Source organism: Trachinotus anak, unplaced genomic scaffold, assembly GCF_046630095.1.
Source record: "Trachinotus anak isolate AG129_WGS33_773 ecotype Australia unplaced genomic scaffold, CSIRO_AGI_Tana_v1 ptg000012l, whole genome shotgun sequence".
Taxonomy (NCBI): Eukaryota; Metazoa; Chordata; class Actinopteri; order Carangiformes; family Carangidae; genus Trachinotus; species Trachinotus anak.
This window is the reverse complement of record NW_027273863.1, coordinates 11234877-11247202: the sequence shown is the minus strand read 5'-3', so window position 1 is coordinate 11247202 and position 12326 is coordinate 11234877. Positions and strand designations below refer to the sequence as shown.

The window sequence follows — 12326 nt, the reverse complement described above, 5'->3', positions numbered from 1 at the left end:
TATGTGCCTTGAGGTGTTTCTGCAGTAGATTTTGTTTTAGAGAGTATATGTGCATCACGGGGGCCGATCAATAAACCCAGCCTGCTGTGTCTTCACGAGAAGTACAAGTAGCCTGGCAAGTTATATCCAATTCTGCATTTGTTGGAGCTTGGTTGACTATCTATTAGGGAGAGATGCATCGAGAGACTGAACTCATAGGTCACTTGCATGCCTGGGCGACTCAAGAGGGATAAAATGGTGGAGAAAACACAAAGAAGAGAACGAAGAACTGAAGACTGAGAGGGAGACAGAGAGAAGCAAGACAAGAGCAGAGACTCTGGAGAGACAGATAGAGGGATAGAGGAAGTGTTAAAGAGAGAAAAGATAGAGACAGAGAGAAAGAGAGAAAGAGAGAGAGGCAGCTCTGCTTCTCTTCCAGACAATGACAGGCAATGTAGCAAAGGACAGCCACATTGTACATCAAGATACTGTACAATACATAGGATTCATAACTGATACAGCGTGTAGTCAAATGAATTGGAAATGTGGACAGGAGTGATTCGAGGGTTCTAATAAGGTGTTGTGGCAATTACAGAGTGATCATTGGACACAGTAAGTAAAGAACACCAAGACAGCATGACAGAGGCAGAACGGGAAAGAACGAGTGCGAGCAAAAAGAGAGATATGTGAGGTAGTATGTGCATGTTTATAAGTTAATAAACTTATGTACATGTGTCTGTCGCTCCTACACATCAGGGTGCAGACAGAATGCAGAAGAAGAAGAGAAAAAAGGGGAAGGGACAGGAGGGGAAAAGACAGGGAAGTGGAGATAAAGAGAGGATTAGAAGAGGGTTTCGGGGGAAGGAGGGAAAAGGGGGAAGAAAAGAGGAGCGAGGAAGAAGAAAACACATGGATCTATTTAAAAACACGGCTATAAACCAGAGTCAGGCCCATTCAGAAAGTAGGTGCTTAAAAGTAAGAGAAGAAAAAAACAAAACAAAAAAAAAACAGACTAGCAGAGATCGTATGTTGAAGGAACAGAGAAAAAGAGGATACCCCAGGGTCACAACACAGGAAACAGAAAGAGACAGAGAGAGTAACGGACAGACATCTCTGGATGACAGGAGAGAATGAAAGGGAAGGCAGACAGAAAGCAGAAACATTGTCGAAAAACTCAACTCAAACTAAACTCAACACTAGGAAGCTCATACGTGTGAAATATAGCAAATGTTCTGAAAATAGATAAAAATAAAAAGTTACTGTCAAACCCTACAGTAGCAAAACAATGAAAGTGCAAGGCTTATTTGGATAATTTGCAAATCCAGCAGTAATTCTAATATATAATAGATGAAATAAAAAGAAAAATGAAATAAAATAAATATTGATAGATTTGCTGCATAACCTCCACTCCTTAATGTGTAACATCATTACTTGGAATCTTCATGGGCCTCATCCCCCTACTCAAAGAATCTAGAGACAGTTGGATAGAAGTTAACATTTTTGCATGATTTCAACAAATAAAAAAAAAAAAAAAAAGTTGCCGTGATGTGACTATCATTTCATGAACAGATAAAGTGCAAAGCATTTGGAATACTTGTAGAAAAAAAAAAAAAAAAAAAAGCCGGAAGATACCCAGAATTGGATACAGAAGTTGAAGACAAGAAAGAGACAAAGAGACAAAAACAGGTAGATCTGTTAGAAACAGACATGATTATGCAGGCATCTCCTTGTCTGAGCATGCTGGAGACAGACAGACAGACAGACAGACTGCATCCATGACAGCTTCATGCAGAAGACAGACACTGCAGGTGCAATGCAGCATGACAAAAGTATCAGTTTAATTCAGTCAGTCATTAGTTATTTTAGACCTATCAATACAACAGAACAAACCAAAATAAAAAAAAAAAGAGTTAATTAAGCATATGGATTAGTCTGGTAATATGAGCAACAACAAGATGAAGATGAAACCTCAAGATGGATGGTTACGTGATCTGAAACATGAGCGATCAGTCAGGACCGGAGACAAAAGACCGAAGAATCCGCCATTGAGACAGAACCGAGGACTTTACAATAAAGTGAGCTCATAACAAGGGATAATCCTTCAGATGCTCACAGAGCCTCCAGCTTAAAGTTAATCGAGCCAGGCTGCATGATTCCCCTCCATTTTCTATACAGTTTGGGAGAGCCATGAGCTTCAATCTTTATTAGCGGAGCTATCATTAGTCCCGTCCTCTGCAGGGAGTCTGGAGGCTACAGACTGGGGAAACCTTGGCACAGCCATAAGGATTACCACTGTATCTCAGCACAGCTAAATACCCGTCCAGGCCCCGTCACTGAGCTGACATTTACACAGCACCATCCTGTCAGTCTCAAGGACACGGCTTTCATAAACCACTGTAATAAGGGGGAATCATTAATATCTCCTCGATATCCAAAAATGTGAAAGGATGTGATTAATTTTATGTGTCAGTCAGCAGAGGTGGATGGGAGTGTTTAGTGGAGATAGCAACTGCCTGGAGTAATATGACGCAGCACAGGCTCCGTTACAGTAGAATAAGCATCTAGCTATACCTGAAAATAAATTGGTGGTGTTAGTGTTAGTGTTGTTATGAGTATTGGGAACGCGCTGTGTTGGAAGAAGTATTCAGATACTTTCCTTTGCAATATCATAAAGTCAAAAATATCCCATTACAAACAGAGGTCCTGCACTGAATACATACTAGCAAATATATGACTAAACCTTAAGTGGCAATTATGATAATACTAAAGGCTAAAACAAAGCATAACATTAGCACAGGCATAAAAGAGTCATACAATTGTTGAACTGACTCAGTAATGTGAATTACATAGTAGGTTATTATTTTTGCTAAAGTGTGCTAACAGCTAACATTAGCTTAAAAGCTATAAACTACTAGTCTTACCAGAACGAACAGAGCTGTAGCAGTAAAATCTGAGAATATTGAATTGAGCAAGGATGGATGGATGGACTTTATTGCATATTAGTTGCTCTTTTAATTTCTAAAAGGAAGTGAGTGACATGTTGTACATATTACAGCTTTAAAGTAACAAAGGGAAAAGCATTCAATGCTGAAAAATGGCATCTGTGATTGTTATGTGTTATTTGATAATCATTCATGTGTAGATGTTATTTCACTCTTGCAGTTGGTTGGACGTAGCTAATTTTAAATATTTAATTTTTGAGGATTTTCGCACTGTTGTGTATCTTAATCTCTAACTATAAATAACATCTTCCTATACTTTTTATGTAAAATCCTAATTTGTAAAGTAACTACTAACTACAGCTGTCAGATAAATGTAGTGGAGCAAAAATGCAGTGAAACAGAAGAATAAGTAGATAAATCCTAAATCCCTAAGTAAAATACAAGTCAAATTTCTACTTAAATAGAGCACTTGAGTAAATGTACTTCTTGCCTTTACATCACATGTGATGTTATGGATTTCTTGCCATCCTGAGTTTTTGTTATGAATTTGGCCAAATAACTGATGCCTCTCCTACAAACCCGCACAGCACGTGTAACTTCAGATGAGAACGACATGTACAGGCGTGACTCCGAGTGCAAGATTTCCACTCAATGAAACAAGTGCGGATTTGGAGCAGATGTGATGACATGGGCGCTGGGACACAACGTTGCACACGATGATACAAAAGGAGAAAAAAAAAACAAAACAAAAGATAACAGTAGCAAGACATGACAAGACAGCAAATTCAATAATATCACAATCCGAGCATATCAACAGGCGTGAACACACACTGTGCCATGCTCTTGTGTCAGTCCGTCAGTCAACAGACATGCAAGCGGTGCTCCTTTCTCTTTCTCTCTCACTCCTTCCATGCAAACATCGCCTCTTTTTAATCTTCCAATTCGTGGGTCTCCATGACAACAAGATCATACCATGCAGAAAACATTGATCGGGGAGTGAAGGCAATACCAAGGGTTCTGCACACAAGGCCTCACAATGCAGTCAATGCACTCTGCTGCGTAGGCACACCACTTCATCATCGTAGCAGCTTTAGAGAAATCAACTCTCTTTATTTTGGAGACAAAACCATTTCACTTTAAATCTACTCCGGTGTCCTTTAAATGTTTTTTTTTTTTTTTCTTTTTTGTTTCTCTCTGTTTCAATAAGTGAAGCTTTCTGAAACAAAGGAGTAACAAAAGAAAAGAAAGAGCACACCAACCTTCTCGAAGCTCTGAGGGATGGAAGGGGGTTGATGCAGAACACAATGACGTGAGGGGGGAGAGAGAGAACGGGGAAACACAGAGAGAATAAAAACGGCCAGCGCAAAGCCACCCGCTCCACTGAAACACACACACACACACACACGCACACACACATACACACATACACACACACACACACACACACACACAACAACCGTACCAACCCTCTCACATCACATACACACTTCTCCGATATCCCACTTAACATAGAAACTACAACTTGTAAATCAGAAAATCGGGGGTGGTCTTCCAGCAGTAAGCCAGTGACACACCAGCACCCACAGTCCAGAGGCTAGAATCACTTAAACAGGGACCATGTGGGTGCACAGATGCCATTAAAGTTAACATATTTAAGAATGAATTATATCCTGATTCTGATCTGAAAGTCTCATTAATTTCATTCAAATTGTAAATCAAATCTGTGCATCTTTTGTGCAACATTTTCCTCTTAATCTGCCTCTAGTACAGAAACCATTTTAGTAGACAGATCAGTGATGTTTCCATGCAGTTAAACCGAGGTGTGTCTCCAACTTTATGTTTAGTTCGATTCTGCTGTAGGAGCTCGCACCAAGGTTTAAGGTGGACTTGTTAAAGGTGATTGTGAGAATACCAAACAACAGGGTCAACATATATTGTAGACAATGGATGGGTTAGTAAAACTTGTTTAAGAGCACAGTTACGGAGAAGAAATAACTTCATTAATCCCAAGAGCACCTTAACAGTAGTGATTTCTTGTGTGTTGTCTCTGTGCATGTGTGTGCATGTGCACGTGTGTTCTGTGTTCAGGTCCTACCTCGCACGTAAAGGTTTGCGGGGGAGGAGTAGCGCACGCCTTGAGAATTGGTGGCCACGCACTCGTACTTCCCTTGGTCTGTTTCCTCGCTGTTCTCAATCTGTAATGCTCCTGCAGAAGAAAACAGAGACAGATGTTCAGTCCGGTTTGTAGCAAAAACATTTAAGCATTCCTTTACATCCTCTGCTTTTTATCCTGAGATATTTGCCTGTTGGTATTTTTCTGTTACACTATTACTGAAACATCCGATAAAGTCAGCTTTGTTGTTATTTCTGTGAGGCACCCTCTGAAAGGCCCACGCTTTCATATACCAGTAGATGTGTTTTATTTTATGGTTTGTTTTTAAAGAACGGTGTTTTCTCCACTCTCCTCCCTCTTCCCTCCTCCTGAAAAGTGAACATAAACTGCAGCGCAGTCAAAATTCAGAAATTCCTTCCAAAAAGTTTTTAAGTCAAAAACGAGTCTTAAAAATGACTTTTTATAAACTTAGATGACACTTCAGGGGCCTTTTGTTGCGTAGCTCTGTGCGAGCTAGCGATTCCTCTCCTGCAGCAGACTCGATGCTGCCATGAAGAAAGCCTGTTTCTGTCTTGGCAGTTAACTGGCAGCAGCTACACAGCTCTACCCCACAGCAACGACCCGACAATGCTCTTTAACTCCTCTACTTGTATCTTTTGCTCCCTCAATTTTTATCTTGCTACCCTGATCTCACTGTGATAAACAGTGTCTCCCTAAACGTGCTATAATTACACACAGCGCACGTCAGGTATTCTTTTGTTTCACACGGTGCTATTCTTACTGTTTTTATTTTTTTGCTAACAGCCTTTTGAATTACCAGCAGTGAGGTTTTTTTTTTTGCTCTTTCAGCCTGCTCTGTCACATTCATCTCATCTGAAACTGACTTTGACATGATGCCTGAGGAAGAAGCAGAAAACTATGGATTACACTCTGCTGTATTGCACAGAGAGGAAAAAGACACAATGCAAAACACACACAAGCCACATTCACGCACACACACAGCTTGTTTAAGCCTGTTTTGTATCATATCTTCTTTGAGACTGATAAGAGGCATCTGGCTTGTCAGAGATGCATGGAGATATGTAGACAAACAGAGGATATACTATGCTCTGCACTTGTGGTGTTCAGAATATTTACACAAGTAAAAGTAAAAATACTTGCAAAAAAAAAAAAAGTCCTGCTCAAAACTGCATAAAATGTTGGTAGAATTTACCTAACATGATAATGAAGAACGCTCCCTTTAAAAGAGTGAAATTATTATATATATATTATATAACTACATTATTATTAATGATGCATTAACATGCTAGTCGCTAGTAGCTGGTTGATGAAGGTGCCAAATTTAAAGGGTCATTTTGCCCAAATTACACAAAAAACATGGGTATCATTGCTGTAAGCACTGACAACAAAATTCCAGTCACATACATGTGGTTGCCAGTTTATTAGGTACACTTAGTTAAAGCTATTGCACTCTAATACAACACTCCTGTAATAAATCCCACATTTATGACGGTCGTAATGTTCAGTTTTTGTTGGCACTGATCAGAAAGGGGTTGATTCAACTGTGTGGTCATTTTGGAGGATGTAGTTTGTGGTGGGATTGAATTATATTGCATTATTGTTTCTATTATTTTGTCCACCCCATTTATGTCAATAAGGGTAGGCTAAAGGACAAAAACACCGCAACACCACAAACTATCTCACCAAAATGATCATAAAGTTGAACTGAACATTTTGATGTTATGATCTATTGTTGTATTGGACTACGTTAGTTTCAGCTCAGTGAAAGAAAACAAATAATAAGCCTCCACATGAGCCCAAATAACAGTTTCCAATGAAACAGAAAAATCTCTATTATTTCGAAGACCGAACATTTATATTGATTAGTCAACAAAAGAATGGGCAGAATAATCAAAATTTAACATAATCACTAGTTGCAGCCCTCCACTCAAGAGAGCAGATGTACCACAAAATTAAACCTGATACCTGAGTTAATGTACTCAAAAATGACTTTCCACCACTTTCCATACACATACGCATGCTGTCTTATCCTGATGGCAAAGGAAGCTTTTGCGTATTAAAGCTTAAAAACACGACCAGTTAAGCTCTAAAGGCTCCACAGAGACAGATACTTTGTGTATGTGTATTTGTGTGATTCTCCACACTCTGCAATCGCTGATCAGTAAATACTGAAGTTTAAACACCATGTTTTTGCAGGCTCAGAGGAGGTAAAGTTTGACTTGTTACAGCGAGCTGAGGCACAGTATGTGTTTTGTGTTTTTGAGTGTGTTTAGTGAGATGAGGAGGCCCAGCGAGCTGAGGCTGTCATCCATTTGCTTCTGTCCTCTGCAGTTACGTGAAAGGAAAACAGCTCGTGCCCTCCTCTGTCTCTCTGTTTTTCCATCTCTCATTTCCCCGCAGTACAGGGCAGAGTTGAGAGATAAACAGGAATAAATTATCTGCTCTACAAGCCTCTCCTCTCCTCCACAAGGAGGTGGAGGCAGAAGGAGAAGTGGGAGAAAGACAGAGCTGAAGAGAGATGGAGCTGGACAGGTGGAGCTCTGCAAACAAGAACTCATCTGACAGCTGGAAGCAGCTCATATGGCTAACCATCAGCACAAATTTGAAGTCGGCAACTGAAGTCTCCTCTTATGCAAAACATGGCGTTACCATACATGGAGAAAGACAGGTGCTCTGTATGCATGCACAAAGAAAGGTCAGGACACACATACATAAAAACACAAGGTAGACAGATAATTGGGAATGAACAAACACAATGAAAGTCAGTGTGGAAAAGCAGGATAAAAAGCAGTGGGAAGGGAAAGTGAAAGATAACAGAGAAGAAGAAGGAGAGGAAGAGCAGTTTGTTAGTGCGCCTGGAAGCTGCTGACAGCCCCAGACTGAGATGTGACTTCAGTAAATTGAACCACTGTGAAATCGCGGACGGTGTATTGTGTCTGCTGGGCTGAGACTCAGCCGATCAGATGACAACAGATACTGCTAACCCGATAGCTGGGCCAGAACTTCTAGGTCAAACAGATCACCTGGACTCCAGTCTCCCACGAGGTGAGACATTAACTTGTAACATTACCAACAATCAAGACAAATGGTTTCTGTTTTTATCACAAGACATTAACGTAACAGAGTTAAAAATAGACTTATAGGATCAAATAAACTCTAAGTATGAAGTGGCTTCATTTGCACCCATGTTATAACTCAAACATTTCTATATTTTCCTAAAATGAAGAGCCAAAAATATTAAAGGCATGACAAGACAAGACTTTTAAAGCAAGTTAGGTCTTGAGTATAAAGTGTGAATCTGTCATTCACTTGTTGGAAATCTAATTATCATTTAAATCATTTTTTTAACAAAAATGCCCTTCAAACACAAATCATTGTTTTTTGTTTTTTTTTTTTTGGCCCATCGTGTCCTAATTTTCCCACCAAATTTCACTGAAATCTATTTTTGAGATATCCCGCTGTCTAAAAGACAAACAGACAATTAATGATGCGCAAGCAACACTTTGAGTTAGACCTGATGAGAGTCTTCAATAAAAAAACACAGTCAGAACTAATTTTGAGTGATGCCTGTTAAGTGAAAAAGTATAAATCGTCAAACATTTTGACAGAAATCTTGTGTATTTGTGTGTTTTTTCCAAATATCGCCTGCATCTTTACAGCTGAAACTAAACTATGTCTTTATCTTATAATTATTTCCCTGTTTTGCTTTAGATAAAAGTGACCTTAACTGTGGGCATCACCATAACTACAACCTTTGATCACACCACTGTTCTTTGCCAAGACAGGTCCATCCATAACCCAGTAGTCCACCCCGGGGTCCATATTGCATGCCATCTGTTAGAGTGTGGGTCTAGGGAGGCTGCTATGTGCTTAGGTAAACTCTCCAGATCTTAGTCCCAAATGTCAGAGATAGACAGATAACTTGTCACAGTTCGCCTCATGCACATCTAAACTGGCGCAGCAGATGGCATGGAAAAATAGATGGATGCCTTGGTGGAGGTACGAAGATGTCAGGAAAAGTTCAACTCTATACGGCACCATATGTTTCCACCCTCAGGAAACTGATGGCGTGCGTGTGCAGGTTTTATGTAGGTGTATACACATGGCGCTCACGACTGTTGACGGCCAGTTACCTGCAGTGGGAAGACACTACAGATGATAGATACTCAAGGGCTGTGAAATGGCTAAGAGTCATCTTTCGTGGGATCTGAGCGCAGTCTTTCTCAATATCGTTTTTCATTGTGACCCACATGGGCCATAAAAATATTTCCAACACCCAACACAGAAAGAAAAGAAGAGACATAGAGAAAACAGTCTTTGTGGCTCACTGGCTGTGGTCCAAGGAGAGCTGGAAGACGTCCACTAAATCAGAGGCATTGCTTGGAAGGTGCCCCCATTAAAGAGATCTTAAAGGAGTGTTTCATCCATAACACATCTCGGTGCTATTTTGTGCCCAGCTCACTTGTAATTGATTTCCTCCAAGTCATTTCACTGCAGTGTTTGGTTCATTATAAAGTGCATTTTGTTGTTCAGCTTCGTGATGCTTTTTGTGACTCAAAATCCTATTAATCCCTGCGGGGAATCTCACTGAGAACATTTGTCTTGCTGCTGTTTCATTGATGTGATATGTGGACAAACATACTGTACCGGTGAATCAGTGTCATGTGTGTGTGTGTGTGTGTGTGAGAGAGAGAGAGAGAGACACCCTACAGAGCAGACTAAGAAAAACCTATTTTAGGGCTACAAAGATAACTTTTCACTTTGCTGTTTATCATTGAAAATATACTTACTAAGAGGCAAAACAGTAAAAAAAAAATATTGTTTCAACATCCATGCAAAGGTTGGACAGTAGCTCTTTTTTACTCTGCGGTTCCAAGGCATAAATTATCAGTAGAAAATGGTAAAACATTTGCATAAAATTTATTGTAATTATGTATCTACAATCACTACACTGCTCCCTTGGTCGTGTTTCTGAGCTTTGAAACTTTAGGACATACACATCACATTTTCTTTTCTGTATGTGTTTTTATTGTTTGCAGCAGCAAAGTTGGTCCTCCACCAAATTCCACCCACGGCCACTGCAGAGTGTTTTACACAGAGGCATTTTCACATTAGCTATTCTGTATATCACAGTGCAAAGTACACATTTTTACACAACAAGAGGTTATTGGGAATCATACTAGGAATGGGTGTGGGATCTGGAACAGGTCTCTGCAGAGAAAGAGGGCTACAACTATGTGCAAATGGCAGGCCTGTTAAGCACTGCATTTTCCACTTGCCTGTGTGAGTACGTGGCTGTAGTAAGAGTGATACCCAAGATCTCAAGAGTTTGAAGGGTTTTTATGATCTCAAATGTGGGTCAAAAAGATTTTGAGCTTCTAAAGTGATCTTCCCTATGAACTCCAAAGTTTGTTGTTGTAAATCATAATTAGTAAACCTGTAAAATAAATCTGCTTGAGAAATTCAAGTGTGTACATGTGGTAGAAAAGATTTGTATTTGTAAAGGTAAGTGAAAGGTGCACTACAATGACAGTCCCATCAGTTTCGTAAAGGCAAGGCCAAACTTTGCAGTTGTAACGTCAGCGTCACACACAGACTGACACGCAGTTTTCCGCTATGTATCTGTGCACATGTTCACAAAAGCACTTCTTTCACAGTGTCTTTGTCTAACCTCATGACTGATATCATTTGTTTACAGATTTTATTCACACAGTTTATTTTTATATGTACAAATCTATATATACAAATCTAAATATATACAAATCTCTTCTACATGCACAAACTCAAATTTCTCATGCAGATTTATTTTACAGATTTAGAAAGGCTGGTTTGCTAACTACTGAAACTTCGGAATTACCTGTGAAAATCTTTTTGACCCTAATTTGAGCCCATAGGTTTGTGTGTGTTTTTTTTTAATCCCCTATCCAAAGCCAAATACAATAGCAAAAATGTAAGGAATGTGTGTTTATCTGTTATCAACTCTAAGCTGTAAATGTTAGCATGTCTGGCTAACTAGCTTGCCACCTACAATAACACACATGCAGTGTCACTTCCAAAGCTACAAAGCACATCATTAGCTAACATTACATTATTTTGTCAGGGTTACAGGTTACATAAAAAAAACTCCCACCAGGTTTGGGAAGGTTTAGCACCACAACAAACCTGGATAAACTTTCATGAGCTCTGTGTTTTCCTTCTTGCCTGGGACACATAGCTTTGCATAACATATGATACTTAGCCATCAGTTGCAGATTTAACACCCTCAGTCTCAGTTCTTTCTGGTTGTGAGTTGGCTGAAGACAGTGTTTGTGTTAATTAGCAAGCTAGCAGCAGTTGCTGAAATCTGCAGTTGTCGTTTCAGCTGGCAAAATCAGCGGCTGGCTAGAAAGGAGAAGTTGCTTTTGTCTACCCCTGTGTGAAATCAGAGACCCATTCTTCCAGAAATGACCAAGCGTTTGATATGATAAATCTGCCACTGTTACCTCTGCAAACCGCACATGTGCTGTGCGAGAATGGGAAGCCTGACAGGCGTAACAACTGCAACTACGAGGCGAGCCTTAGTGAAATGGCTGATCTCGAAGATGGTAAAATTTGAACGCGTACAAATATATGAATAATTGTGTTTAAACAGCGTAATGGCAAACTCTGCATATGGAGAAACAGACACAATGTTGACAGAGGGCAGTAGTGATCAGTGAAGGATATTGGCTGACAGCGGGGAGATATCAGAGCTGGCAGGACAGAGGAGCACAGAGAATATGGATGAAGCGACAAGAAAATGGTTTCGCCTCACCATCACTTTCATTCCCCCTGAGGTGGGCTGAGTGAGAATGGCTGAGAAAATACGTGTCTGCCTACTCCAGGAGACACTATATCATCTATACAGAAGAGCATAAACAAAGCTGAACAAACTGTCTTAAGCGCAAGATGTGATTCTTCTGTATTCATCCCTCGATCTGTCTGTTTGCACAGACACACGTTTCCTCCTCTCTCTAGCAGCCAAAAGCTTCCCTCCCTCCTCTCCTCTTACTGTCTCTGGCAATGTGATTTTACATTCACAGTCTAAGACACTGAGCTCATTTCACACAATTTCAGGCTGGGCGGGTCAGAAGATAAGAGGAGCATCAGTTAAATGCCTAATGTGAAGAAACTCCTGTCTCTGTTTCTATTGATTTTGAGATCTTCGAAAAGCGAATCATGGTTCCTTTGAGGTAGATTGATTTTTATATTAAACATTTATTTAGAAATGGATTTACTTCATAACTATGTGC

General features: G+C 39.9%; 2 protein-coding genes across 2 annotated transcripts in view; one reads left to right on the top strand and one right to left on the bottom strand.

Moving 5' to 3' along the window:
• The window catches only part of LOC139629877 (receptor-type tyrosine-protein phosphatase S-like), a 67055-nt gene that overhangs the window by 25502 nt on the left and 29227 nt on the right, over window positions 1-12326 (bottom strand). The window contains exons 6-7 of the mRNA XM_071492808.1: window positions 5017-5127; window positions 710-724 (exon numbers count right to left, since the gene is read on the bottom strand). Coding sequence (XP_071348909.1) covers window positions 710-724; window positions 5017-5127 — 126 coding nt within the window. The remainder of the gene's footprint in view (window positions 1-709; window positions 725-5016; window positions 5128-12326) is intronic.
• LOC139629875 (alpha/beta hydrolase domain-containing protein 17A-like) overlaps window positions 1-12326 on the top strand; it is a 66842-nt gene that overhangs the window by 47102 nt on the left and 7414 nt on the right. The window lies entirely within an intron of this gene.